A 27641-nucleotide genomic window follows, 5' to 3' on the forward strand; every position below is an offset into this window, starting at 1 on the left:
GATGACGTAGCAGAGAGTTGAGTAATGCAACCTTTGGCCGTGCAATTACTTTAGGCAGTTTTCGACTTGGCTATAAAAATATACAGGATGTCCCACTCAAATCTCCCTGATTTCAAAGACCCGGGGGAAAGAAACCCACAGTAGATTTTACAATGAAAAATCACCACATTGTAGAGCATCAATACACCTTTACATGTGAACCATTTGTTGCACGAAGAATATCGAGTCCATATTCAGTTTCTTGCCAAGTTCTTTGTAACATTTTCTCTGTTATTGTTGCAGTCGCATTAGTCATTGTGGCGCCCCCGCACTCCAACCGCGTGCTGATACTGTCACCGCCGTAGTGCTGCTACTGCTACACCTCTGGCAGTGGAGCTGAGACACGATGCGCGATGACGTAGGTCCCCGTTGGTGAACGGGAGACAGAAATGCGAACTCGTACGATGGATGCTTCTTCTGATTTAAGACTGAATGATTCATTGCCCGGATATGCAGTAGTTGTTAAATCTTATCTCATCCGCATCGTACACACCATCAATTGCGAACGTTGTGGCTCGTTGCTATGGAGTTGTTGAAACTGTATGAAGCGAGATCCGCAGATACTCTTTGACCACGTCTGAGTGAACCTACGCCGTAATGTTAAAAAAATGTTCAAAAGTTCTCTTTCAAATAAATGAAGTAGGTATTTTGATATTCAGATTAAATTGTCCCTACTGAACAGTCGTTGGTTAACTATCATTAATTAAATCACTTAATAATGTAGTCCACGCTTGATATTTCACTTGGAACGAACAGTTTATTGTTCCTTGGCCACTAAATACTTTATAACTTTCGCACCACACGCACACGCAGTTGGTTGGTAAAGTGAGTTCTATTAAAATTTTCTTGACAATTACGACAACTTGACTCTTTAGCGTAATTGTATTATATTCGTGAAGTCGGGTAATTGTGTCCTACTCGAGACTAATTGAGTGTAGTCCTTTGATATACTATCCACTCTTCTTTTAGTTCCAACTATTTGAAAGTCAAGTCCAATATTCAGTAGTTTCGTCAATAAAGTTCAATTAACCCGTTATGCACGGTTAAACGCGTCTATCAGTTCCTGTCTCTGCTTAGAAATTCCGTTTCCGAAGTTCGTGAATCACGTCGCGTAAGAAACACTTCTGAATGCAAAACAATCTCGTCGCGTTCCGTACTCTCAATAACTAAGGCAAGAATTGTTCTCGCACGTCTTTACAGGACGAGAGCCAGCAAGCGACTTCTTCTGTGAAAGAGTATTGTAGGCGCATTGAATTTCTTCGTTGCGCTTACAACTCTCTTCCACGTAAAAGTTATCTCTGACTATCGCCGGCCGGAGTGGCCGTGCGGTTCTAGCCGCTTCGGTCTGGAACCGAGCGACCGCTACGGTCGCAGGTTCGAATCCTGCCTCGGGCATGGATGTGTGTGATGTACTTAGGTTGGTTAGGTTTAAGTAGTTCTAAGTTCTAGGGGACTGATGACCTCAGATGTTAAGTCGCATAGTGCTCAGAGAGCCTCTGACTAACATCACCTTAGACTTAGCTTTCAAGATATTAATTGCAATTATCACTTGGATATTTGTCCATTAATTAAATCTGAGGTTTCTTCCTCCTCTTTTCATAACAAAAACTCTCAGGGATGTATAATGTTGTTGTTATCAAAACTTCTTGGTGTTAGCTTATCGGCAAAGATGTCGTATTTCCCCAATAACTCATCCCTACTTCATATTATTATATTCTGTCTTAACTGACTTTAAGGGGGTCGTTGGGGTGTTATATCATACAATGTCGGAGCGTAGGAATATCGCCCACTTTGGTCGCATACACGCGGTCCTTCACGAATCCCCACATGAAGAAATCAAGCGGCATAGTGTTGGTTGAACATGGTGGCCAGGCAGTGGGTGCTCTGCGTCCGATCCAACGACTGGGAAATTTCTTATCCAGGAACTTGTGGACAGCCGTTGACCAACGCGGCGGAGCTTCATCTTGTTGAAAAATGATGTTGGGTTGCAAGTCTTGTATCTGGGGGTACACAAATTGCTCCAACATGTCCAGATACACTGACCCATTCACTGTTTGTTCCACAAAGAGCGGTCCAACAATCCTGCCGGCCATTAACCCGCACCAGACGTTCAGTTTAGGGCTATCACGAACATGTTCAGTGACAACGTGCGGATTTTGCAAAACCCATATCCGAACATTATGCCTATCAACCCTTCCTGGTAGATGATATGTTGCCTCATCTAAGAATAAACATGTTTCCAGAAAGCTGGCATCCATATCAATGCACTGCAGCATATCTGCAGCCGATTGTTGTCAGCGTGGTTTGTTGTTCAGCGTCAGATGAAGCAAAAATTGCACTTTGTAAACACACATACGAAGACGATGGTGAAGTACACGATGCAATGTTGATCGAGGTACATCAAGTGGCCTAGATATTTGACGAATTGCCTTATGTTCGCTTGTGAGAAACGTTAGTCTGATGTTCTCAATTCTGTCTTCTGAAAGTCTGTAATGTGCACTGCCAGAATGTTTCAGAACACTTCCTGTTGCCAGAAACTTCCTATGTGTTGTTGTTGTGGTCTTCAGTCCTGAGACTGGTTTGATGCAGCTCTCCATGCTACTCTATCCTGTGCAAGCTTCTTCATCTCCCAGTACCTACTGCAACCAACATCCTTCTGAATCTGCTTAGTGTATTGATCTCTTGGTCTCCCTCTACGATTTTTACCCTCCACGCTGCCCTCCAATGCTAAATTTGTGATCCCTTGATGCCTCAAAACATGTCCTACCAACCGATCCCTTCTTCTAGTCAAGTTGTGCCACAAACTTCTCTTCTCCCCAATCCTATTCAATACCTCCTCATTAGTTACGTGATCTACCCACCTTATCTTCAGCATTCTTCTGTAGCACCACATTTCGAAAGCTTCTATTCTCTTCTTGTCCAAACTAGTTATCGTCCATGTCTCACTTCCATACATGGCTACACTCCATACAAATACTTTCAGAAACGACTTCCTGACACCTAAATATATTCTCGATGTTAACAAATTTCTCTTCTTGAGAAACGCTTTCCTTGCCATTGCCAGTCTACATTTTATATCCTCTCTACTTCGACCATCGTCGGTTATTTTACTCCCTAAATAGCAAAACTCCTTTACTACTTTAAGTGTCTCATTTCCTAATCTAATTCCCTCAGCATCACCCGGCTTAATTTGACTACATTCCATTATCCTCGTTTTGCTTTTGTTGATGTTCATCTTATATCCTCCTTTCAAGACACTGTCCATTCCGTTCAACTGCTCTTCCAAGTCCTTTGCTGTCTCTGACAGAATTACAATGTCATCGGCGAACCTCAAAGTTTTTATTTCTTCTCCATGAATTTTAATACCTACTCCGAATTTTTCTTTTGCTTCCTTTACTGCTTGCTCAATATACAGATTGAATAACATCGGGGAGAGGCTACAACCCTGTCTCACTCCTTTCCCAACCACTGCTTCCCTTTCATGCCCCTCGACTCTTATAACTGCCATCTGGTTTCTGTACAAATTGTAAATAGCCTTTCGCTCCCTGTATTTTACCCCTGCCACCTTCAGAATTTGAAAGAGAGTATTCCAGTCAACATTGTCAAAAGCTTTCTCTAAGTCTACAAATGCTAGAAACGTAGGTCTGCCTTTTCTTAATCTTTCTTCCAAGATAAGTCTTAAGGTCAGTATTGCCTCACGTGTTCCAACATTTCTACGGAATCCAAACTGATCTTCCCCGAGGTCCGCTTCTACCAGTTTTTCCATTCGTCTGTAAAGAATTCGCGTTAGTATTTTGCAGCTGTGACTTATTAAACTGATAGTTCGGTAATTTTCACATCTGTCAACACCTGCTTTCTTTGGGATTGGAATTATTATATTCTTCTTGAAGTCTGAGGGTATTTCGCCTGTCTCATACATCGTGCTCACCAGATGGTAGAGTTTTGTCATAACTGGCTCTCCCGAGGCCATCAGTAGTTCTAGTGGAATGTTGTCTACTCCCGGGGCCTTGTTTACCATTCCCTAATTGTTTTCACATCAGGTGGATCACATTCATACACACTACTATAATTTCTTTGCACAGTAATCGGCGATTTTGTTTCTGCAGACCACACTACTGCTCATATGTGCTGCTGTAGAATCGCCATTTTCACTTCATGCGACCATGCTGCACTCTGGCGACGATACTTGGCACTTGTGACGCGGGAATATAAATTCTTTGAGATGCTCTACAATGTGGTGCATTTTTCATTGTCGTATCTACTGTGGTTTTTCTCTCCTGGGTTGTTGAATCCAGGAAGGTTTGTGTGGGACGCCCTGTACGTCGCAGCCAGTCACAGTGGTGTAGCAATTCCTTATTATACACTACTGGCCACAGTAAATGCAACACCCTGAAGGAAGCATCCGAATCAAGTGAAATTTACACCATGGGTTTGCAGCGATGAGATATGCAACTGATTAGAATTTCAGCGCAGACGCACATCACGCGCGCCTGTGGCGCCACCTCATAGCGCCATTTAAGGCTTGGCGATTTCGACGAGTGTACGTTCGGCACGTGTGTTTACCTTGTGGTTGTTTCACAAGACGATCAGTTATGCCTCGTAGACAACAGCGAACATCGTTTGATCAAGTATCCGAGTTCGACAGAGGAAGGATAGTGGCTTACCGAGATTGTGGATTATCATACAGAGAAATCGCTAGTCGTGTTGGACGAAACCAAACAACTGTAATGCGGATATGTGACCGTTGGATGCAGGAGGGTACGACCGACCGACGTGGTCGATCGCATTCACCTCGGTGCACCACTGCACGTGCTGATAGGCAAATTGTGCGCATGGCAGTGACGGATCGCTCAGTGACATCCAGAACCATAGCACAGCACATTGCGTCTGTAACGCATCATCCAGTGTCTGCGCGTACCATTCGACGCCGTTTACAGCAGAGTGGTCTGTCCGCAAGACGTCCATTGCTTCGTCTACCATTGATGCATAACCACAGACGTCTCCGTCGCCAATGGTGTGATGACAGACGGATGTGGACGGCAGAATGGAATGACGTTGTCTTTACTGACGAGGCACGCTTCTGTCTGCAGCACCACGATGGTCGGATTCGAGTGTGGAGACACCGTGGAGAGAGGATGCTGGACAGCTGCATTATGCACCGCCACACTGGTCTTGCACCGGGTATTATGGTATGGGGCGGTATTGGATATTACTCTCGCACGCCTCTAGTACGCATTGCCGGTACTTTAAATAGCCGGCGCTACATATCCGAGGTGCTGGAGCCAATTGTCCTTCCTTACCTTCAGGGCTCGGCCACAGCCATATTTCAACAGGATAATGCGCGACCACACGTGGCACGCATTGTCCAAAGGTTCTTCGTCAATAACCAGATTGAATTGCTTCCCTGGCCGGCTCGCTCTCCGGATCTTTCGCCGGTAGAAAACATGTGGTCCACGGTTGCTCAACGAGTGACCCAGATTACATCCCCAGCTGCTACACCAGATGATCTTTGGCAACGTGTTGAAGTTGCTTGGGCTGCTGTACCCCAGGAACACATCCAACGTCTCTTTGACTCAATGCCGAGACGTGTGGCAGCGGTGATCTCCAACAATGGCGGCTACTCTGGCTACAGATTCTGGCAGGAACCACATGTCACAGACGTCTGTAAACGTAATCATTTGATACTTGGTCAACATGTTATCTACAAAATAAATTTTGTTGTGCTGCCTCTTGTCTGTCTTGGTGTTGCATTTACGGTGGCCAGCAGTGTATTTCGGCGCGAATGTGACACCACGGTCGTTGTCACGGTTGTCCCTTTGTCAAGAAACAGGATTTGTTGCAGCGATAAAAGAGACTAATGGGCGGCAACATAAAAGAAAATCCCCGAGAGATGCACAGTGTCGACAAGCTTCCGTTCTGACCACTTAATCCATTGCATTAACACCGCTTTTCTACGGTTGTCCCACTCGTATGCGACTGAACAGGCTCGTAAATTTCGACTATTAATTTCGCAAACTGATTGCGTAGCGCATCGTACTGGGACGACATTTGTTAACTCTAAGTATGTTGTTAACTGTCTCAGCCCTAGCAGTGATCTGCTGTGGGTGGTCTTGAGGTAGAGTAACAATTGTCGTAACTTCTCTCTGCAGCGCCCCTGTTCACTTTGCCGTGAAAGCATATGATGGAGCGTCGTCTACGTTACATTGCAGGGGTGTGTTACATCAATGTCGCCATGAGTAATTTTTTTTCCAAAAGTTTCTCTGAATTCTCTGCTAGCTTCAAGATGGCATCGCGAATAAAACGGAAAAGCAAACTCTTTGATTTCATCGTACTTATTGTGACAGAAATTCAGTCTCTGACGTCACTGGGAAAATATCACGTGTGAGTACAGTTCACTGTAACGATAATTTGGATTATGTCGACGAATTTAAGAAGACTTCGAAATTTCCCCGCCCTGTTAACTGAACTGCGTCGTAGCCCCTACACAAACTTTAAAATTTACACTTTCAGAGACATTAGGTTTGTAAAATCTGACTTGCTTGTTAAATATTTCATAGCGGTGTGAGAAACATAAAGACACAATACAGAAAATTATATCTCCTCAAGATACATAAAGTTAATACCGTGTAACATCGGCAGTAATGGACTCAGTTCGACGAGCAGGCGAGTTCAGGAGATATTTCAGGTATGCTACACTACCGGCCATTAAAATTGCTACACCAAGAAGAAATGCAGATGATAAACGGGTATTCATTGGACAAATATATTATACTAGAACTGACAAGTGATTACATTTTCATGCAATTTGGGTGTATAGATCCTGAGAAACCAGTACCCAGAAGAACCACCTCTGGCCGTAATAACGGCCTCGATAAGGCTGGGCATTGAGTCAAACAAAGCTTGGATGGCGTGTACAGGTACAGCTGCCCATGCAGCTTCAAGACGATACCACAGTTCATCAAGAGTACTGACTGGCGTATTGTGCCGCGCCAGTTGCTCGGCCACCATTGACCACACGTTTTCAGTTGGTGAGAGATCTGGAGAATGTGCTGGCCAGGGAAGCAGTCGAACATTTTCTGTATCCAGAAAGGCCCGTAAAGGACCTGCAACATGCGGTCGTGCATTATCCTGCTGAAATGTAGGGTTTCGCAAGGATCGAATGTAGGGGAGAGCCACGGGTCGTAACACATCTGAAATGTAACGTCCACTGTTCAAAGTGCCGTCAATGCGAACAAGAGGTGACCGAGACGTGTAAACAATGGCACCCCATACCATCACGCCGGGTTATACGCCAGTATGGCGATCACGTGTACACGCTTGCAATGTGCGTTCATCGCGATGTCGCCAAACACGGATGTGACCATCATTATGGTGTAAACAGAACCTGGATTCATCCGAAAAAATGACGTTTTGCCTTTCGTGCACCCAGGTTCGTCGTTGAGTAAACCATCGCAGGCGCTCCTGTCTGTGATGCAGCGTCAAGGGTAACCGCAGGCACGGTCTCCGAGCTGATAGTCCATGCTGCTCCACACGTCGTGGAATTGCTCATGCAGATGGTTGTTGTCTTTCAAAGTCCCCAATTGTTGACTCAGGGATCGAGACGTGGCTGCACGATCCGTTACAAAAAAAAAAAAAAAAAAAAAAATGGTTCAAATGGCTCTGAGCACTATGGGACTTAACATCTATGGTCATCAGTCCCCTAGAACTTAGAATTACTTAAACCTAACTAAGCTAAGGACAGCACACAACACCCAGTCATCACGAGGCAGAGAAAATCCCTGACCCCGCCGGGAATCGAACCCGGGAACCCGGGCGTGGGAAGCGAGAACGCTACCGCACGACCACGAGATGCGGACGATCCGTTACAGCCGTGCGGATAAGATGCCTGTCATCACGACTGCTAGTGATACGAGGCCGTTGGGATCCAGCACGGCGTTCCGTATTACCCTCCTGAACCCACCGATTCCATATTCTGCTAACAGTCATTGTATCTCGACCAACGCGAGCAGCAGTGTCGCGATACGATAAACGGCAATCGCGATAGGCTACAATCCGACCTTTATTAAAGTCGGAAACGTGATGGTACGCATTTCTCCTCCTTACACGAGGCATCACAACAACGTTTCACTAGGCAACGCCGGTCAAGTGCTGTTTGTGTGTCAGAAATCGGTTGGAAACTTTCCTCATGTCAGCACGCTGTAGGTGTCACCACCGGCGCCCACCTTGTGTGAATGCTCTGAAAAGCTAAGCATTTGCATATCACAGCATCTTCTTGCTGTCGGTTAAATTTGGCGTGTGTAGCACGTCATCTTCGTGGTGTAGCAATGTTAATGGCCAGTAGTGTAGAACAGAATGCACAGCTCGGAGAGTTTGCTCACTAAATGGTCACAAGAGCCTCGGGAAAGGTACGTTGCAGCAGAAGTAGCCCTGCTAGCCGACACAGGCGAGGCGGCCCTCCGCCGGTACGTCGGCGGCTGTTTATCAGTGGGACGGGGCAGCCCCTCTGCCGCTGGTCCGCTGCGTCGTTCGCGCGCCGGGCCGCGCCTGTGGCCGCCGCCGCTCGCTATGAATAGCGCGGGTTTCGCGCTGTCGCGCCCTCTGCTCGCTGCACGGCGCGCGCGGGACAGAATGCGGCGCCGCTAAGTTTAGGCGGCGCCGCTGCGGCAGTCACGTTGCGTCGCCAGCAGCCCGCTTCCTGCGGAAACACTTGCGCCCTGCAGTCGGCACTGGCTCTGCCTCCGTCCCGTGCGATGCAGCCGCAGCTTTCCCACTAGCCGGCTAACAGAACTGGAGACCTGTCCAGGGTGGCAACACCGCTGTCTCGCTTACGTCCGAGGTGTTGTGTAGGAGCACTTCCACGTACCTGTTTTAGATGGGGGGGGGGGTTTGCGTGAAGTACCAGTAGAAGTCGGGTACAAACTACCTTGTGATACCAGCAAGTGACTGCACGGTAGCCATTACTGGAAGCTTCGTGTACTCTACTTTGCTGTGCGTTGTCCGTTGCTTTAAACACTACTGGCCATTAAAATTGCTACACCACGAAGATGACGTGCTACAGACGAGAAATCTAACCGACAGGAAGAAGATACTGTAATATACAAATCACTAGCTTTTCAGAGCATTCACACAAGGTTGGAGCCGGTGGCGACACCTACAACGTGCTGAGATGAGGAAAGTTTCCGACCGATTTCTCACACACAAACAGCAGTTGACCGGTGTGGCCTGTTGAAACGTTGTTGCGATGCCTCGTGTAAGGAGGAGAAACGCGTACCATCACGTTTCCAACTTTGTTAAAAGACGGATTCTAGCCTATCGCGATTGCCGTTTATCTTATCGCGAAATTGCTGCTCGCGTTGGTCGCGATCCAATGACTGTTAGCAGAATATGGAATCGGTGGGTTCTGGAGGGTAATACGTAATGCCGTGCTGGATCCCAACGGCCTCGTGTCACTAGCAGTCGAGATGACAGGCATCTTATCCGCATTTGCTGTAACGGATCGTGCAGCCACGTCTCGATCCTTGAGTCAACAGATGGGGACGTTTGCAAGAAAACAACCATCTGCACGAACAGTTCGACGACGTCTGCAGCAGCATGGACTATCAGCTCGGAGACCGTGGCTGCGGTTGCCCTTGACACTGCGTCACAGACAGGAGCGCATGCGATACTGTACTCAACGACGAACCTGGGTACACGAATGGCAAAACGTTATTTTTTCGGATGAATCCAGGTTCTGTTTACAGCATCATGATGGTCGCGTCCGAGTTTGGCGACATCGTGGTTAACGCACATTGGAAGCTGGTATTCGTCACCGCTGTACTGGCGCATCACCCGGCGTGGTGGTATGGGGTGCCATTTGTTACACGTCTCGGTCACCTCTTGTTCGCATTGACGGCACTTTGAACAGTGGACGTTACATTCCACCTTTGTTACGACCCATGGCTCTACCCTTCATTCGATCCCAGCGAAACCCTACATTTCTGCAGGATAATGTACGACCACATGCTCCAGGTCCTGTACGTGCCTTTCTGGATACAGAAAATGTTCGATTGCTGCCCTGGCTAGCACATTCTCCAGATCTCTCACCAACTGAAAACGTCTGGTCAATGGTGGCAGAGCAACTGGCTCGTCGCAATACGCCAGTCACTGCTCTTGATGAACTGTGGTATCGTGTTGAAGCTGCATGGGCAGCTGTACCTGTACACGCCATCCAAGCTCTGTTTCACTCAATGCCCAGGCGTATCAAGTCAGTTTGGTTGCTCTGGGTACTGATTTCTCAGTTTCTATGCACCCAAATTGCGTGAAAATGTAATCACATGTCAGTTCTAGTATAATATATTTGTCCAATGAATACCCGTCAGTCATCTGCATTTCTTCTTGGTGTAGCAATTTTAATGGCCAGTAGTGTACATACTCTCAAGGACCCATGGCAAAACCTGTAATTAGAGAACGGATTAAAGCACACGTCTAAATATTAGACAACCCTTTTAAACGACACAGTGGTCGCTTTGGAGCGCTATAGATACTGTAGAATTGGCACCAGACAAGCGTGTCACCCTCCACTGGTGACGTAAGTACGAGAATTCGTCTCATACTTGGTGCTTATAATTTAAGTGCAGCCACTCGCAGAGGACAATGTGGGCTTTAATTGTCGTATGACAGTGAAACGTCGTAGATATTGTAATTCATTAATCCGACAGGGAAGGGAGTGAGACAGGGTTGTAGCCTCTCCCCGATGTTATTCAATCTGTATATTGAGCAAGCAGTAAAGGAAAATTCGGAGTAGGTATTAAAATCCACGGAGAAGAAATAAAAACTTTGAGGTTCGCCGATGACATTGTAATTCTGTCAGAGACAGCAAAGGTCTTGGAAGAGCAGTTGAACGGAATGGACAGTGTCTTGAAAGGAGGGTATAAGATGAACACAAACAAAAGCAAAACGAGGATAATGGAATGTATTCGAATTAAATCGGGTGATGCTGAGGGAATTAGATTAGGAAATGAGACACTTAAAGTAGTAAAGGAGTTTTGCTATTTGGGGAGCAAAATAACTTATGGTGGTCGAATTAGAGAGGAAATAAAATGTAGACTGGCACTGTACACGCCATCCAAGCTCTGTTTGACTGAATGCCCAGGCGTCTCAACGCCGTTATTACGGCCAGAGGTTCTTGTTCTGGGTACTGATTTCTCAAGATCTATGCACCCAAATTGCTTGAAAATGTAATCACATGTCAGTTCTAGTATATTTGTCCAATGAATACCCGTTTATCATCTGCATTTCTTCTTGGTGTAGCAATTTTAATGGCCAGTAGAGTGCTTCTGCCAGCACTGCATGAATGCAGGATCCATGGTGGCCACAAAGTAACACTGTAAAAAACAAAACAAAAAAAAGTGTCAACACGTAAGAACATCGTATGTCGCCACTTTTATGCCTATACCTCCATGACTATGCCACCCATTCGTTTACTGTCGGCACATATATAACTATACAAGCTGTTACCTGATGCTCTGCTGACAGGTCAGTAATTTTGTTATGATGAATGAGGGTAAGTATGCTATTGTACATGTAATAATGGCAGCTGCCCTCACATGTCTGTCTGTTCGGGTAAGCATAGCTCGTGGTTTCCGCTGAATTGCCGCAATGCACTATGAGGCGGCACGCACAGTGTCCTGTCGAGCAGCGCATTTGGAGGGGCGTGGGCGGAAGTGTGCATCTATGGTTCAAAATGGTTCAAATGGCTCTGAGCACTATCCGACTTAACTTCTGAGGTCATCAGTCCCCTAGAACTTAGAACTACTTAAACCTAACTAACCTAAGGACATCACACACATCCATGCCCGAGACAGGATTCGAACCTGCGACCGTAGCGGTCGCTCGGCTCCAGACTGTAGCGCCTAGAACCGCACGGCCACTCCGGCCGGCAGTGCATCTATGAATCGGGCTATTAAAATAGTTACACATTTTACAATGTGTACATCGTACAACAAACCTAATAATTTTTTAATGTGGTTTATATTGAGTGATGTAAAAAAAAAGATGTTCCATTCTCTGCTTCACTGAGTTGGGGTCCATTTTTCGTTTACCTTATAAAGTAGCCTGTGTTCTACATCAGGGTTCAAGCTATCTCCATACGAAATTTCATTGAAATCGGTTCAGCAGTACGAGTATAGCCACGAAAATGTAACAGCAACAGTCATTACTTTCGCATTCGTACTATTAGTATGGACTGAACACTCGAGGCGTATAGGCATTGTATTCATTACGTTGAATCGTATTATGCAGAACATATCAACCATTAAAAATATTTTCGCAAATCTGATAACCTTTAAAAGTCATAGAGTAAATAGCTTTGTCAAAGGGTGATATATTTCCCTAATTCCAGTATATTCTTCAGATCAATAAGTATCTTACACTACACCCATTCTAAAGCAGCCTGCGTTCTTCCTCAGCATTGAAGCTATCTCCATAACAAATTTCATCAAAATCGGTTCACCAGTTTATTCGTGAAAAGGTAACAGAGAAACGCGCTTTCACATAAACTCGACCAGTGCGAACGACCGAGCGATTCGCGGACACAAGAGTATACGAGGTGCGGCTAGAAAAAAACCGGACTGATGCTGTAAAAAACATTTATTTACAATTATTTACAATTTCATGTTATCTCCTTCAATGTACTCTCCTCCTCGGTCTCTACACCGCTTCATACGAATTTTCCACTGTTCATAGCAATGCTGCAGATCATTTTCGGTAAGTCCATACATTACTTCCGTCGCTTTTTCTTTTACTGCTTCAACAGTCTCAAATCTAGTTCCTTTCAAAGCTGACTTGACTTTAGGGAAAAGAAAAAAAGTCACAGGGGGCCAAATCAGGTGAGTAGGGTGGATGATCTAAGATGGGAATGTTGTGTTTTGCCAAAAACGTCTTCACTGACAACGCACTGTGAGCTGGGGAATTGTCTTGGTGAAGGATCCATGACTTTTTTCTCCACAAATCGTTCCGTTTTCTCCGTACTCGCTCACGTAGGGTAGCCAGGACGCTAATGTAGTAGTGCTGATTCACTGTTTGTCCCTCTGGTACCCAATCAATGTGCACAATCCCTTTGATGTCAAAAAAAAAACAATCATCATTGCCTTGAATTTCGATTTTGACATTCGTGCTTTTTTTTTTTGTCGTGGAGAACCAGGAGTTTTCCAATGCATCGATTGGCGTTTAGTTTCGGGATCGTAAGTAAAAAACCACGATTCATCGCAAGTAATAACATTTTGTAAGAAGGTGGGATCACTTTCAATGTTTCCCAGGAAGTCAGAACAAATCATTGTTCGGCGTTCCTTCTGTTCAATTGTGAGACACTTTGGAACCATTTTTGAACACACTTTGTTCATGTTGAAACTTTCATGAAGAATCTGCCTAACACTTTCCTTGTCAACTCCTGTTAACTCAGACACTGCTCTGATTGTTAAACGGCGATCTTGTCGAACAAGTTTACCGATTTTTTCAATGTTTGCATCAGCTTTTGCTGACAATGGTCTGCCAGTGCGAGTGTCATCACTGGTGTCTTCGCGGCCATCTTTAAATCGTTTAAACCACTCAAACACTTGTGTTCGCGATAAACAATCATCGCTGTACACTTGTTGTAACATTACAAACGTTTCACTTGCAAATTTTCCTAGTTTGAAACAAAATTTGATGTTAACACGCTGTTCTTTCTGTACACTCAACATTTTCCGACGCACAGACAAAACGTCAACTACTTAAAACAGACGCCACGGGCAGACTGAATGCAGGAGGCAGATGAAACTCGAGCAGTAGGCGGAGCGAGAGTCACGTGACAGGCCACGCGACTTTCAGCCTTATTGCATTCGTTTTATTGTTTCACCAGTACTAGTCCGGTTTTTTTCTAGCCACACCTCGTAACGTGAGCGAAAGCCAGGTCCGAGTTTGCTGAGTGGAGCGTAAGAACTGAGCTGGTCTGGCCAACTGCCGCCAAGTGAACGCCTGGGTCAGCAACACCTGGGTCAGCGGGTTTGTCCATACAACAAACACATCGTGCGTGTTCTCCGTGATAGCAATCCATACTCCTCTCCCGTGATACCAATGCCAGCTCATCTACGTCCATATCGAGGTGCGCTGGCGGGGATATTAAAAGTACTTTCGGAATAAAGTTACCTAAAGCCAGTCTGTGGCTGGTGTCTGCTGCACACCGTCAGTAATTCGTGAACTGCCAAGGTCTGCAGTCGTCTCTTTATTTGACAAAATTATGTTAGGCCTATGTAATGTTTTTTTATGTAACCGCAATTTCCGATTTCGGTCAAATAACGTTAGCATCCGATGTGAAACTACAATGCAGGAGGACGAATGCCGCCTCCTACATCACATGGTGCACTTGACGCGAGCTGTATTTTAATTTTAGATCTAATACAGGGTTGTGGGAACTAATTCAGAGGCAGAAAGATCGCCTGCTGGCTGTCGAGATGGATTTCTGGAGATGGGGTTGTGGATATTCCAGGCTTGATAATGTTAGAAATGGTAGGATCAGAGAGGATACGAATGTCGAAAGCACAATCCTAGACTACACAGAAAGGAAGCGCCTACTCTGGAATGGTCACTTACAGCGTATTCCAGACACAAGATGGTCAAAACGTGTATGGCAATGGATAAAGCGCGGTAGACCTGAGAGATGCTGGAAAGTCGTCAACGAAGCAATGGAGGCGCCAGGTCGTAATGAGGGAGACTGGGATGACCGTGAACGATGGAGACTGGGATGCGAGAGGAGGCATATACACTCCTGGAAATTGAAATAAGAACACCGTGAATTCATTGTCCCAGGAAGGGGAAACTTTATTGACACATTCCTGGGGTCAGATACATCACATGATCACACTGACAGAACCACAGGCACATAGACACAGGCAACAGAGCATGCACAATGTCGGCACTAGTACAGTGTATATCCACCTTTCGCAGCAATGCACGCTGCTATTCTCCCATGGAGACGATCGTAGAGATGCTGGATGTAGTCCTGTGGAACGGCTTGCCATGCCATTTCCACCTGGCGCCTCAGTTGGACCAGCGTTCGTGCTGGACGTGCAGACCGCGTGAGACGACGCTTCATCCAGTCCCAAACATGCTCAATGGGGGACAGATCCGGAGATCTTGCTGCCCAGGGTAGTTGACGTACACCTTCTAGAGCACGTTGGGTGACACGGGATACATGCGGACGTGCATTGTCCTGTTGGAACAGCAAGTTCCCTTGCCGGTCTAGGAATGGTAGAACGATGGGTTCGATGACAGTTTGGATGTACCGTGCACTATTCAGTGTCCCCTCGACGATCACCAGTGGTGTACGGCCAGTGTAGGAGATCGCTCCCCACACCATGATGCCGGGTGTTGGCCCTGTGTGCCTCGGTCGTATGCAGTCCTGATTGTGGCGCTCACCTGCACGGCGCCAAACACGCATACGACCATCATTGGCACCAAGGCAGAAGCGACTCTCATCGCTGAAGATGACACGTCTCCATTCGTCCCTCCATTCACGCCTGTCGCGACACCACTGGAGGCGGGCTGCACGATGTTGGGGCGTGAGCGGAAGACGGCCTAACGGTGTGCGGGACCGTAGCCCAGCTTCATGGAGACGGTTGCGAATGGTCCTCGCCGATACCCCAGGAGCAACAGTGTCCCTAATTTGCTGGGAAGTGGCAGTGCGGTCCCCTACGGCACTGCGTAGGATCCTACGGTCTTGGCGTGCATCCGTGCGTCGCTGCGGTCCGGTCCCAGGTCGACGGGCACGTGCACCTTCCGCCGACCACTGGCGACAACATCGATGTACTGTGGAGACCTCACGCCCCACGTGTTGAGCAATTCGGCGGTACGTCCACCCGGCCTCCCGCATGCCCACTATACGCCCTCGCTCAAAGTCCGTCAACTGCACATACGGTTCACGTCCACGCTGTCGCGGCATGCTACCAGTGTTAAAGACTGCGATGGAGCTCCGTATGCCACGGCAAACTGGCTGACACTGACGGCGGCGGTGCACAAATGCTGCGCAGCTAGCGCCATTCGACGGCCAACACCGCGGTTCCTGGTGTGTCCGCTGTGCCGTGCGTGTGATCATTGCTTGTACAGCCCTCTCGCAGTGTCCGGAGCAAGTACGGTGGGTCTGACACACCGGTGTCAATGTGTTCTTTTTTCCATTTCCAGGAGTGTATATACATACCGGGTGATGAAAAAGTCAGTATAAATTTGAAAACTTAATAAACCACGGAATAATGTAGATAGAGAGGTAAAAATTGACACACATGCTTGGAATGACATGGGGTTTTATTAGAACAAAGAAAAAGTATTGCTAGACGTGTGAAAGATCTCTTGCGCGCGTCGTTTGGTGATGATCGTGTGCTCAGCCGCCACTTTCATCACGCTTGGCCTCCCAGGTCCCCAGACCTAAGTCCGTGCGATTATTGGCTTTGGGGTTACCTGAAGTCGCAAGTGTATCGTGATCGACCGACATCTCTAGGGATGCTGAAAGACAACATCGGCGCCAATGCCTCACCATAACTCCGGAGATGCTTTACAGTGCTGTTCACAACATCATTCCTGGACTACAGCTACTGTTGAGGAATGATGGTGGACATATTGAGCATTTCATGTAAAGAACATCATCTTTGCTTTGTCTTACTTTGTTATGCTAATTATTGCTATTATGATCAGACGAAGAGCCATCTGTCGGACATTTTTTAAACTTTTGTATTTTTTTGGTTCTAATTAAACCCCATGTCATTCCAAGCATGTGTGTCAATTTGTACCTCTCTATCTACATTATTCCGTGATTTATTGCCGGTCGAAGTGGCCGTGCGGTTAAAGGCGCTGCAGCCTGGAACCGCGAGACCGCTACGGTCGCAGGTTCGAATCCTGCCTCGGGCATGGATGTTTGTGACGTCATTAGGTTAGTTAGGTTTAACTAGTTCTAAGTTCTAGGGGACTAATGACCTCAGAAGTTGAGTCCCATAGTGCTCAGAACCATTTGAACCATTTTGAACCGTGATTTATTCAGTTTTCAAATCTATACTGACTTTTTGATCATCCGGTATAATAGTACAGTAGTTAAAGCTGAATAAAGAAGTGTGTCCTAGGATGTGTTGTTAATAAAATCATTTTTCTTCTTTAGGGCCAGCAGCGTGATATATGTCTGAAAACGACATGATAATTAGAGTACATCCAGCAAATAGCTGCTTCTATACTCCGTTCATGATAAGAATAAAGCTGATGTAAACAAACTACTACTACTACAAAGGCGATGATTGGTCAGAAGCCGTAGCACACGTTCATTAGTGTTGTTACACTCTTGAAAGTAGGTCGTACTTATGTATTAGATATAGTAGTGCTAAGTTACGCTAAATGAAACTTTAACATATTCAAATCTGTTAACAGCCATCAACGTTTTGCTAAATCGTGCTTTAGCTATGTAGTTTTTATTTCAAAAATCGTGTACAGTCAGAGCCTCCGCACTGTTGTGCTCCGATTGTCTCTCTGATCACAAGCAGCATGAAAATGGTTGAGGCTGCTTCATATTCCGTAGTGAAACACGCGTGTGGAACACGATTAAAAAGTGCCGAAAAATAGGTAGTTCTTAATGCTTTGTAAAACCTTACAGAGATAATCGGCTTGACAGTTCTTCGAGACATTGTACTGCATACAGTGCATATACAAGAAACAACTGATTGCATAGCGGAGTCGGAAGCGCGATATGTTGATAATTTATTGCAGTTCACGGCTCGCGTACAATTTGAAACACCTACGTCTCGTAATTGTAAAATTCATCATCATTTTCATAAATAATGCACGTTTTCTTGTTTCTAATTACATATTGCACGCTAAAATCCCGTTTTCATTTCAAATATAAATTCTTAATAATGAATACAGGGTGATTCAAAAAGAATACCACAACTTTAGGAATTTAAAACTCTGCAACGACAAAAGGCAGAGCTAAGCACTATCTGTCGGCGAATTAAGGGAGCTATAAAGTTTAATTTATTTGTACATTTGTTCGCTTGAGGCGCTGTTGACTAGGCGTCAGCGTCAGTTGATGCTAAGATGGCGACCGCTCAACAGAAAGCTTTTTGTGTTATTGAGTACGGCAGAAGTGAATCGACGACAGTTGTTCAGCGTGCATTTCGAACGAAGTATGGTGTTAAACCTCCTGATAGGTGGTGTATTAAACGTTGGTATAAACAGTTTACAGAGAATGGGTGTTTGTGCAAAGGGAAAAGTTCTGGACGGCCGAGAACGAGTGATGAAAATGTAGCACGCATCCAGCAAGCATTTGTTCGCAGCCCAGGAAAATCGACTCGCAGAGCTAGCAGAGAGCTGCAAATTCCACAATCAACTGTATGGAGAGTCCTACGAAAAAGGTTAGTTATGAAACCTGAACGTCAACTACCCGAGGCGATGGATCGGCCGCCAGGCAGCCCGTGACAGAGCACTTCATCACTGGCCTCCAAGAAGCCCTGATCTTACCCCCTGCGATTTTTTCTTATGGGGGTATGTTAAGGATATGGTGTTTCGGCCACCTCTCCCAGCCACCATTGATGATTTGAAACGAGAAATAACAGCAGCTATCCAAACTGTTACGCCTGATATGCTACAGAGAGTATGGAACGAGTTGGAGTATCGGGTTGATATTGCTCGTGTGTCTGGAGGGGGCCATATTGAACATCTCTGAACTTGCTTTTGAGTGAAAAAAAAACCTTTTTAAATACTCTTTGTAATGATGTATAACAGAAGGTTATATTATGTTTCTTTCATTAAATACACATTTTTAAATTTGTGGTATTTTTTTAAACACCCTGTACTTTACGAAAGTCTGTTAATAAACGTTGCTTAAATTAAGAAAGCATAATAATTTAATTTTTAAGGCAAATATGGAAAACCAAATACCCTTTATTTGTTCTACGTCCATTTTTTTATACCACTGATGTTTGGAAGTGTCGTAGAACATGAAAAATAACCATTTTCACAGCATCGAGCACACCATACAAATGCTGCATTTTTACATTTTCCATTGTACCATTACAATATGAACCCAAAAGAACTGATCTGGAACCAATTTAAGGCATTGGGCCTGCCAGGCGCACTGGAACTAACGCACGCAGCTTTTTCATACGTCACTACCGAAGCTGGCGGAACAGAACGGCACGTCATAAAACAAAAGGCGAAAATGCGGCGCCTGATTGGCTTCGTGGATTTCGTTGTTGATCGATTCGTTATCGACGTAGCAGATGACAGTTCCAGAACTGAAATATATTTCTCGGATTCGGAAAAGAAAGGAGCTAGGAGGTTACCAGACGACTCGCGGTAATTAATACCTTGAGTGGCTTCAGTATTCAACAGTACGGTGAAATCCCACAGTATGCTTTTGTAACACACATAGCTCGCCCAGAAAAATTATCCTGTGTTTAAGTTAGGAATTTTCATCACTCTTGTTTGTAATTAGAATACTACGTCAGATGAAAACGAGAGTATTTTATGGTTTCCGTCTGGTCAACTAAGAAGCGCGCGGCAGTGCTGGAGTTTTGCCTAATATTATTTCATTCTTCGAAGCTATATTGTTTTTTTACTCGTCTCTTTTCACATCTCAACTGCAATTGCTCACATCATTGCAGGTTAGTTGGACCGCTGGCTGGCCAGTGCTGTCCAAGAGTAATGCACCGGTAAATCTGTTGTCCCACATTATCGCTCAGTCTATTTGCGTGTAACACGGCATACAAAGTATTCTTAGGATCGTACTTGACTGTACTGGTCACAGCTTGGATTTTGCTCCGTGTGAAGCGAAATCCAATGAAATTCAAGCAAACGCGGAAGAATACATGGCGTAATGTTTACATCAGGTTTATTCTTATGATGAACAGAGTGTAGAAAACTTTATTTACGACAGAATGTTTCGGCTTAATCACCGAACAGGTATAAATTTTAACGTGAGATGTGAAGAACACATTAGACAGAGCGAATATAATCAGTCGAGCTTCTTTCTAACTTGAAAACTCAAAATCGCGCTGGTTATACGATCGAAAATGTACTACAGATTCTGCACAGAATACCAAAAGATTTTGCACGTTCTTGAGGAATTAGAAATTTTTAAGTACACGAGAAAATACCCACAAAAAATATTAAACGAACATACAGAATTTAGACACGAGTAGTACCTTAAAAACTTTAGTGAATTTTTAGAACACGAAAATGGACAAATCGGAAGTAGCATATGCAACAACCAAAGATAATCTTAACAAATTTTAGTTAATAAAATAATATCGCTGTCCATCTGCACAATCCTTGTAAACGTATAGCGTCGTAAGAGTGGAACCGTCGAACTGCTGACAAGTCGTAATTAACAATTTATTTTCAACACCTTGACATCATTTACGATCTTATTAAAGCAGTGACAGTTACGAAACAGTCCACTAACTGCGCAATCTGGACGTCACATCAGTCTAGACGTGAGTACAAGACAGCTACTTTAATATGAATGACATTGGCATCCATATCTGTTCTCACCAAAATTGTAGTTGTAAGTGCTTGAAAATGGCTATGAAGCGGAAACAGCCTGTCGTAAATAAAGGTTACTTGTTATAAGCAGCTATTTGGTGTACATACATACATACATACATACATACATACATACATACATTAATCCTTGTTCCACAGATCATGGATATGACATTTCGTAATGATGTGGAACGTGTCACTTCAACATAAGTTTTCTTTACACAAATTAATTAATTAAATTAATTTTTGTACAGTTACTACTTCATATCTAAGAATTCATCTATTGAGTAGAAGGAGTTGTCATTCAGAAATTCTTTTAATTTGCTTTTAAATGTTGGTTGGCTATCTGTCAGACTTTTAATACCATTTGATAAATGACCAAAGGTTTTTGTGGCAACATAATTCATCCCTTTCTGTGCCAAAGTGTGATTTAATCCAGAATAGGGAATATCATCCTTTTTTCTAGTGTTGTAGCTATGCATTTCGCTGTTATTTTTGAATTGGGATGGGTTATTAATGACAAATTTCGTAAGTGAATATATGCATTGCGAAGGTACTGTGAATATCCCGAGTTCCTTAAATAAATGTCTGCAAGGTGATCTTGGGTGGGCTCCAGCTGATTACACGCTTTTGTGCAATGAATACTTTCTCTCTTAATGACGAATTGCCCCAAAATATGATGCCATATGAAAGCAGTGAATGAAAATAGGCATAGTAGGTTAATTTACTGATATGTTCATCACCAAAATTTGCAATAACCCTAATAGCATAAGTAGCTGAACCCAACCGTTTCAGCAGATCATCGATGTGTTTATTCCAATTCAATTTCTCATCAATGCACACACCCAGAAATTTGGAGTATTCTGCCTTAGCAACAGACTTCCGTTTATAGTCTATATTTATCAATGGTGTTATGCCATTTACTGTTCAGAATTGTATAAACTGTGTTTTCTCAAAATTTAGTGAGCGTTCATTTGCAGAGAACCACTTCATAATTTTCTGAAAGACATTATTTGCAATTTCCTCAGCTGATTCTTGCTTCTTGGGTGTGATTACTATACTTGTATCATCAGAAACAAGAACAAACTTTGCATCTTCATGAATATAGAGTGGCAAGTCGTTAATATATATTAAGAACAATAAGGGACCCAAAACTGAACCCTGTGGGACACCATTCTTGATACTTCCCCAGTTAGAGGACTCTGCTGGTTTTTGTAGACTATCTGTACTGTTAATTTCAACCTTCTGCAATCTTCCAGTTAAGTATGAATTAAACCATTTGTGGACTGTCCCACTCATACCACAATAATTAAGCTTATATTGAAGAATTTCATGATTCACACAATTAAAAGCCTTTGAGAGATCACAAAATATCCCAATGGGTGATGTTTGGTTATTAATTGCATTTAATATTTGATCAGTGTGATGTACTCTAATAATCATGTCGTTAAGAGCTAGTAAAATAATAAAGATCATTCCCGCCTCCTCTGACACACTGTCGCCTGATATACGGGGTATTCCCTAATTCGTGTTACACACTTCTAGAGGTTGTAGCGGGAACTTAGTAGATCAAGTTTTACAAAGCAACACACGTCCGCAAACGGTTCGTTTCCATGTTACAAGGGAAACATGAGCTACTCAAACGAGCTAGATGTTTTTTAGTTCGCTTGTTATGCTAGGCGACCCACATTCAAGCATCGTACTATGACGCGATGTTACGTGATTTCCTTTGTTTCCATCTGCCTTCTTTCATGCTTCCTGGTGACGCGTCAGTTGATATTACGGTGACTTGTACTGCACTAATAGGATGCCTGAGTACACGTTCACAGAGTACACCGATATGTTGTTCATTTACGGCGAAGCTCGCCGCAATGGAAGAGAGATCAACGTCTTACCACGAGTACTTTCCAAATCGTGTCTACTCCATCCCACCCCATGTTTGCCAGTGTAGAAGAACTGCGGGGCAGTGGAAATTCGGCAGTGATAGAGCAAACTGTGGTGCTTCAAGAAGGCGGCAGACTGTAGTACTGGAAGAAGAAGTACTTCATCACGTTGAAGAGAACCCATCAACGAGTACTCGAGCCATTGCACATGACTTGGTTGTGTCTCACTCGTCTGTCTGGCATGTTGTGCATGAAGAGTAACTCCACCCATATCACGCTCAGAAGGTACACGCCATAATCTCTGGGGATTTTGTGCCACGTGTCAGTTTCTGTATTTAGTTTTATACCGATGAGTGGATTTTCCTGAGTTTCCGAGGCGAATTTTGTTCACCGACGAACCACATTTAAACAGGCAGGCAAGGTGTTTTGAAGGCTCGAAATAGCCACATCTGGGATCAATAAAACCCCAGAGGCTCGTGTAAACGAAGATTTCGTGTACACGTAGACCAGCTTTGGAGTCAATGTCGGGGCAGATATCTGCAATAGCCGTGTGATTGGGCTGTACATCGTTCCTCCCCACCTAACGAATACCGGGTACTTGACATTCGTGCAACAAGTGCTGCCGGAGTGTTTCGAAGATGAGCCACTGGACATTCAGCACGAATTGTGGTCCCAGCATTACGGCGCAGCTGTACATTTTGCAGTTCGCATCCGAAACCATTTGAACATAGTCTACGGGGAGAGGTGCATCGGTCAGGGAGGACCATATGCTTGGCTACGGAGATCCCCAAATTTTTAACCCCTTTGGACTTTTTCTTGTGGGGTTGCAGGGAGAGCCTTTTTAACGAGAGCCCTGTCCAGTCGGAGGAAGATCTGGTTGCACGGATCATGGTTGTGGCAGAACTGGTTAACCATACACCACACAAGTTGGACAGAGTTTATGCGAACTTGCTGTGCAGATTGTGTACACCGAACTTGGTGGTCGTCATATCGAACAGCTGTTATGATATCACAGCATATAGGAGTGAAATCCGCGGACACCGACTATGTAAAACTTGGTCTACTGAGTCCGCTCCACAACCTCTAGAAATGTGTAAAATGAATTGTGAAGCACGCTGTAATTTTAGGTACCGGTATCAGCGCCAACTATGGTATCAAATCTGATGTGAACATCTCTAACTACATGTTACCTAATGATGATCGATGAACGCAGTGGGTGGTGAAAATTACAGAATTTCTTATGCAACAGAAAACAGTTTGTTATGGTAAAATAAAGGAATAGTCCCTATTGTTTTGTTCTAACGCTGTAGCAGTGTTGGGACAACGTCCCGATTGATGTCTATTAAGATGTTTCTTTATTGCATATGTGTACGTGTGTGTGTGCAGGCGGCGCTGAGCCCTGGGACGTCTCGGAGAGTGCGTGGGAGTGCGCGGGCGTCGACGACAGCGCCGAGGCGACTGAGGACTGGCCGTCCAGGCTGGAGGGGCTGTGGGTCTCCCAGGGGTGAGTACCTCGCCCTGACGACGGACGCGCCTGTCGAAACGCCTGGCCAGCCGCCCACCGCGACCCATGTTCAGCTTCCGTAGCTTTGAGAGTATTAGGTTGTAGCACTAGTTTACTTGATTTCTGCGACGTGTGTCTATATAAATAAAAATCATTTGCCGCATGTATCGAAGATTATCACCTGGGAATGGCGTGATCGATTTGGTTGATTTTTTGTTGCTGTGTTCGTTACTGTCTGAAAAAGATCTGTATGAAAGAAAATTTTTGGAAAATACGACGCAAAAGTCAGATATTAACATCAGTTGCCGGATGTATGAAATATTATCAATTAAGAAGGGCTCGACGGATTTGGTTGACTTTTGTCTTTGTTGTGTTCGTAATTGTCAGAACGATGTTTGGATGAAAGAACATTTTTTGGAAATATTAAAATCAATTGTGGAAGATCATCGCTTGAGAACGGTTCGACCAATTTGGTTGACTTTTTTGTACTGTTCTTTAATTGTGGATTCTAACGGTGTTTTTGGCATCAAATCGAATTTTTTTTAAAAAAATAGCGTTCAGTTTGACAGTTCTGCTGCCAGATGTCTTCATAACAAAAAAATCAATTTGGCACATATTATATTATATATTATATATAAATGGGGAACGTTGCTACCGAAAATCACGGAAAGTTTTTGACCGATTTACTACAAATTTTTACACGTCACATTGCTGTAATATATGTAATTTATACCCATATATATAGAATGGTCCATTGATCGTGACCGGGCCAAACATCTTAAGAAATAAGCGTCAAACGAAAAAACTACAAAGAACCAAACTTGTCTAGCTTGAAGGGGGAAACCAGATGGCGCTATGGTTGGCCCGCTAGATGGCGCTGCCATAGGTCAAACTGATATCATCTGCGTTTTTTAAAAATAGGGACCCCCATTTTTTATTACATACCCATGTAGTACGTAAAGAAATATAATTGTTTTAGTTGGACCACTTTTTTCGCTTTGTGGTGGATGGCGCTGTAATAGTCACAAAATATGGCTCACAATTTTAGACGAACAATTGGTTACAGGTAGGTTTTATAAATTAAATACAGAACATAGGTATGTTTGAGCATTTTATTTCGGTTGCTCCAATGTGATACATGTACCTTTGTGAACTTATCATTTCTGAGAACGCATGCTGTTACAGCGTGATTACCTGTAAATACCACATTAATGCAATAAATGTTCAAAATGATGTCCGCCAACCTCAATACATTTGGCAATACATGTAACGACATTTCTCTCAACAGCGAGTAGTTCGCCTTCCGTAATGTTCGCACATGCATTGACAATGCGCTGACGCATGTTGTCAGGCGTTGTCGGTGGATCACGATAGCAAATATCCTTCAACGTTTCCCACAGCAACAAATCCGGGAACGTTAGATCCCCCGAAAGTGCAGGCCATGGTATGGTGTTTCGACGACCAATCCACCTCTCATGAAATATGCTGTTCAATACCGCTTCAACCGCACACGAGCTATGTGCCGGACATCCATCATGTTGGAAGTACATAGCCATTCTGTCATGCAGTGAAACGTCTTGCAGTAACATCGGTAGAACATTACGTAGGAAAGCCGCATACATTGCACCATTTAGATTGCCATCGATAATATGGGGGCCAATTATCCTTCCTCCCATAATGCATGTGTCATCTATCATCTCTGTGCGTGTCCACGTGTCTGAACATTTTTATTTTCGACACTGCGCCCGTGAACGGCTCCGTGTGTTTTACTTTTGTATGTCTACCTTTTTATATCCACCATGTCTGTTCTGCGATTGTCTTCTTTGTATATTTAGTTTTATCTGTGGCCAAAGAGCAGCGTAGTATACCTACCTGTCTCAGGTGCGAAATTAACAATAAAGAGAAAAAAAGTGAAGGGTGGGAGGAGGAAACAGACAGAGAGAGGGTGGAGGAGGTTATGCGCAGAGAGATGAGGGGAGGAGCAGATGCACGGAGAGAGGGTGGAGGGTGAGAGAGGGGACAAGGAATTTAGGATACATATGCGATACCCTCAGACTTCAATAAGAATACAATAATTCCAATCCCAAAGACAGCAGGTGTTGACAGATGTGAAAATTACCGAACTATCAGTTTAATAAGTCACGGCTGCAAAATACTAACGCGAATTCTTTACAGAGGAACGGAAAAACTGGTAGAAGCCGACCTCGGCGAAGATCAGTTTGGATTCCGCAGAAATCTTGGAACACGTGAGGCAATACTGACCCTACGACTTATCTTAGAAAATAGATTAAGGAAAGGCAAACCTACATTTCTAGCATTTGTAGACTTAGAAAAAGCTTTTGACAATGTTGACTGGAATACCCTCTTTCAAATTCTAAAGGTGGCAGGGGTAAAATACCGGGAGCGAAAGGCTATTTACGATTTGTACAGAGACCAGATGGCAGTTATAAGAGACGAGGGACGTGAAAGGCAAGCAGTGGTTGGGAAGGGAGTGAGACAGGGTTGTAGCCTATCCCCGATGTTATTCAATCTGTTTATTGGGCAAACAGTAAAAGAAACAAAAGAAAAATTCGGGGTAGGAATTAAAATCCATGGAGAAGAAATAAAAGCTTTAAGGTTCGCCGATGACATTGTAATTCTGTCAGAGACAGCAAAGGACTTGGAAGAGCAGTTGAACGGAATGGACAGTGTCTTTAAAAGAGGATATAAGATGAACATCAACAAAAGCAAAACGAGAATAATGGATGTAGTCGAGTTAACTCGGGTGATGCTGAGGGGATTAGATTAGGAAATGAGACACTTAAAGTAGTAAAGGAGTTTTGCTATTTGGGGAGCAAAATAACTGATGATGGTCGAAGTAGAGAGGATATAAAATGTAGACTGGCAATGGCAAGGAAAGCGTTTCTGAAGAAGAGAAATTTGTTAACATCGAGTATAGATTTAAGTGTCAGGAAGTCATTTCTGAAAGTATTTGTATGGAGTGTAGCCATGTATGGAAGTGAAACATGGACGATAAATAGTTTGGACAAGAAGAGGATAGAAGCTTTCGAAATGTGGTGCTACAGAAGTATGCTGAAGATTAGATGGGTAGATCACATCACTAATGAGGAGGAATTGAATAAAACTGGAGAGAAGAGAAATTTGTGGCACACCTTGACTAGAAGAAGGGATCGGCTGGTAGGGCATATTCTGAGGCATCAAGGTATCAAATGGTTCAAATGGCTCTGAGCACTACGGGACTCAACTGCTGAGGTCATTAGTCCCCTAGAACTTAGAACTAGTTAAACCTAACTAACCTAAGGACATCACAAACATCCATGCCCGAGGCAGGATTCGAACCTGCGACCGTAGCGGTCTTGCGGTTCCAGACTGCAGCGCCTTTAACCGCACGGCCACTTCGGCCGGCATCATCAAGGTATCACCTATTTAGTGTTGGAGGGCAGCGTGGAGGGTAAAAATCGTAGAGGGAGACCAAGAGATGAATACACTAAGCAGATTCAGAAGGATGTAAGTTGCAGTAGGTACTGGGAGATGAAGAAGCTTGCACAGGATAGCGTAGCATGGAGAGCTGCATCAAACCAGTCTCAGGACTGAAGACAACAACAACATGCGATTCGCATGCATATTTATCAATTGTGAAGCACTGCTGGGTTCTCTAGTCTTTGAATTAAATCCTTTTGTGG

The 27641-nt window shown here is 44.3% G+C and overlaps 1 protein-coding gene across 1 annotated transcript in view; it reads left to right on the plus strand.

The window, feature by feature from the left end:
- Nucleotides 1–27641, plus strand: part of LOC126199701 (uncharacterized) — a 401314-nt gene that overhangs the window by 74360 nt on the left and 299313 nt on the right. The window contains exon 2 of the mRNA XM_049936628.1: nt 23841–23958. Coding sequence (XP_049792585.1) covers nt 23841–23958 — 118 coding nt within the window. The remainder of the gene's footprint in view (nt 1–23840; nt 23959–27641) is intronic.

This window comes from Schistocerca nitens, chromosome 8, assembly GCF_023898315.1.
Source record: "Schistocerca nitens isolate TAMUIC-IGC-003100 chromosome 8, iqSchNite1.1, whole genome shotgun sequence".
Classification (NCBI taxonomy): Eukaryota; Metazoa; Arthropoda; class Insecta; order Orthoptera; family Acrididae; genus Schistocerca; species Schistocerca nitens.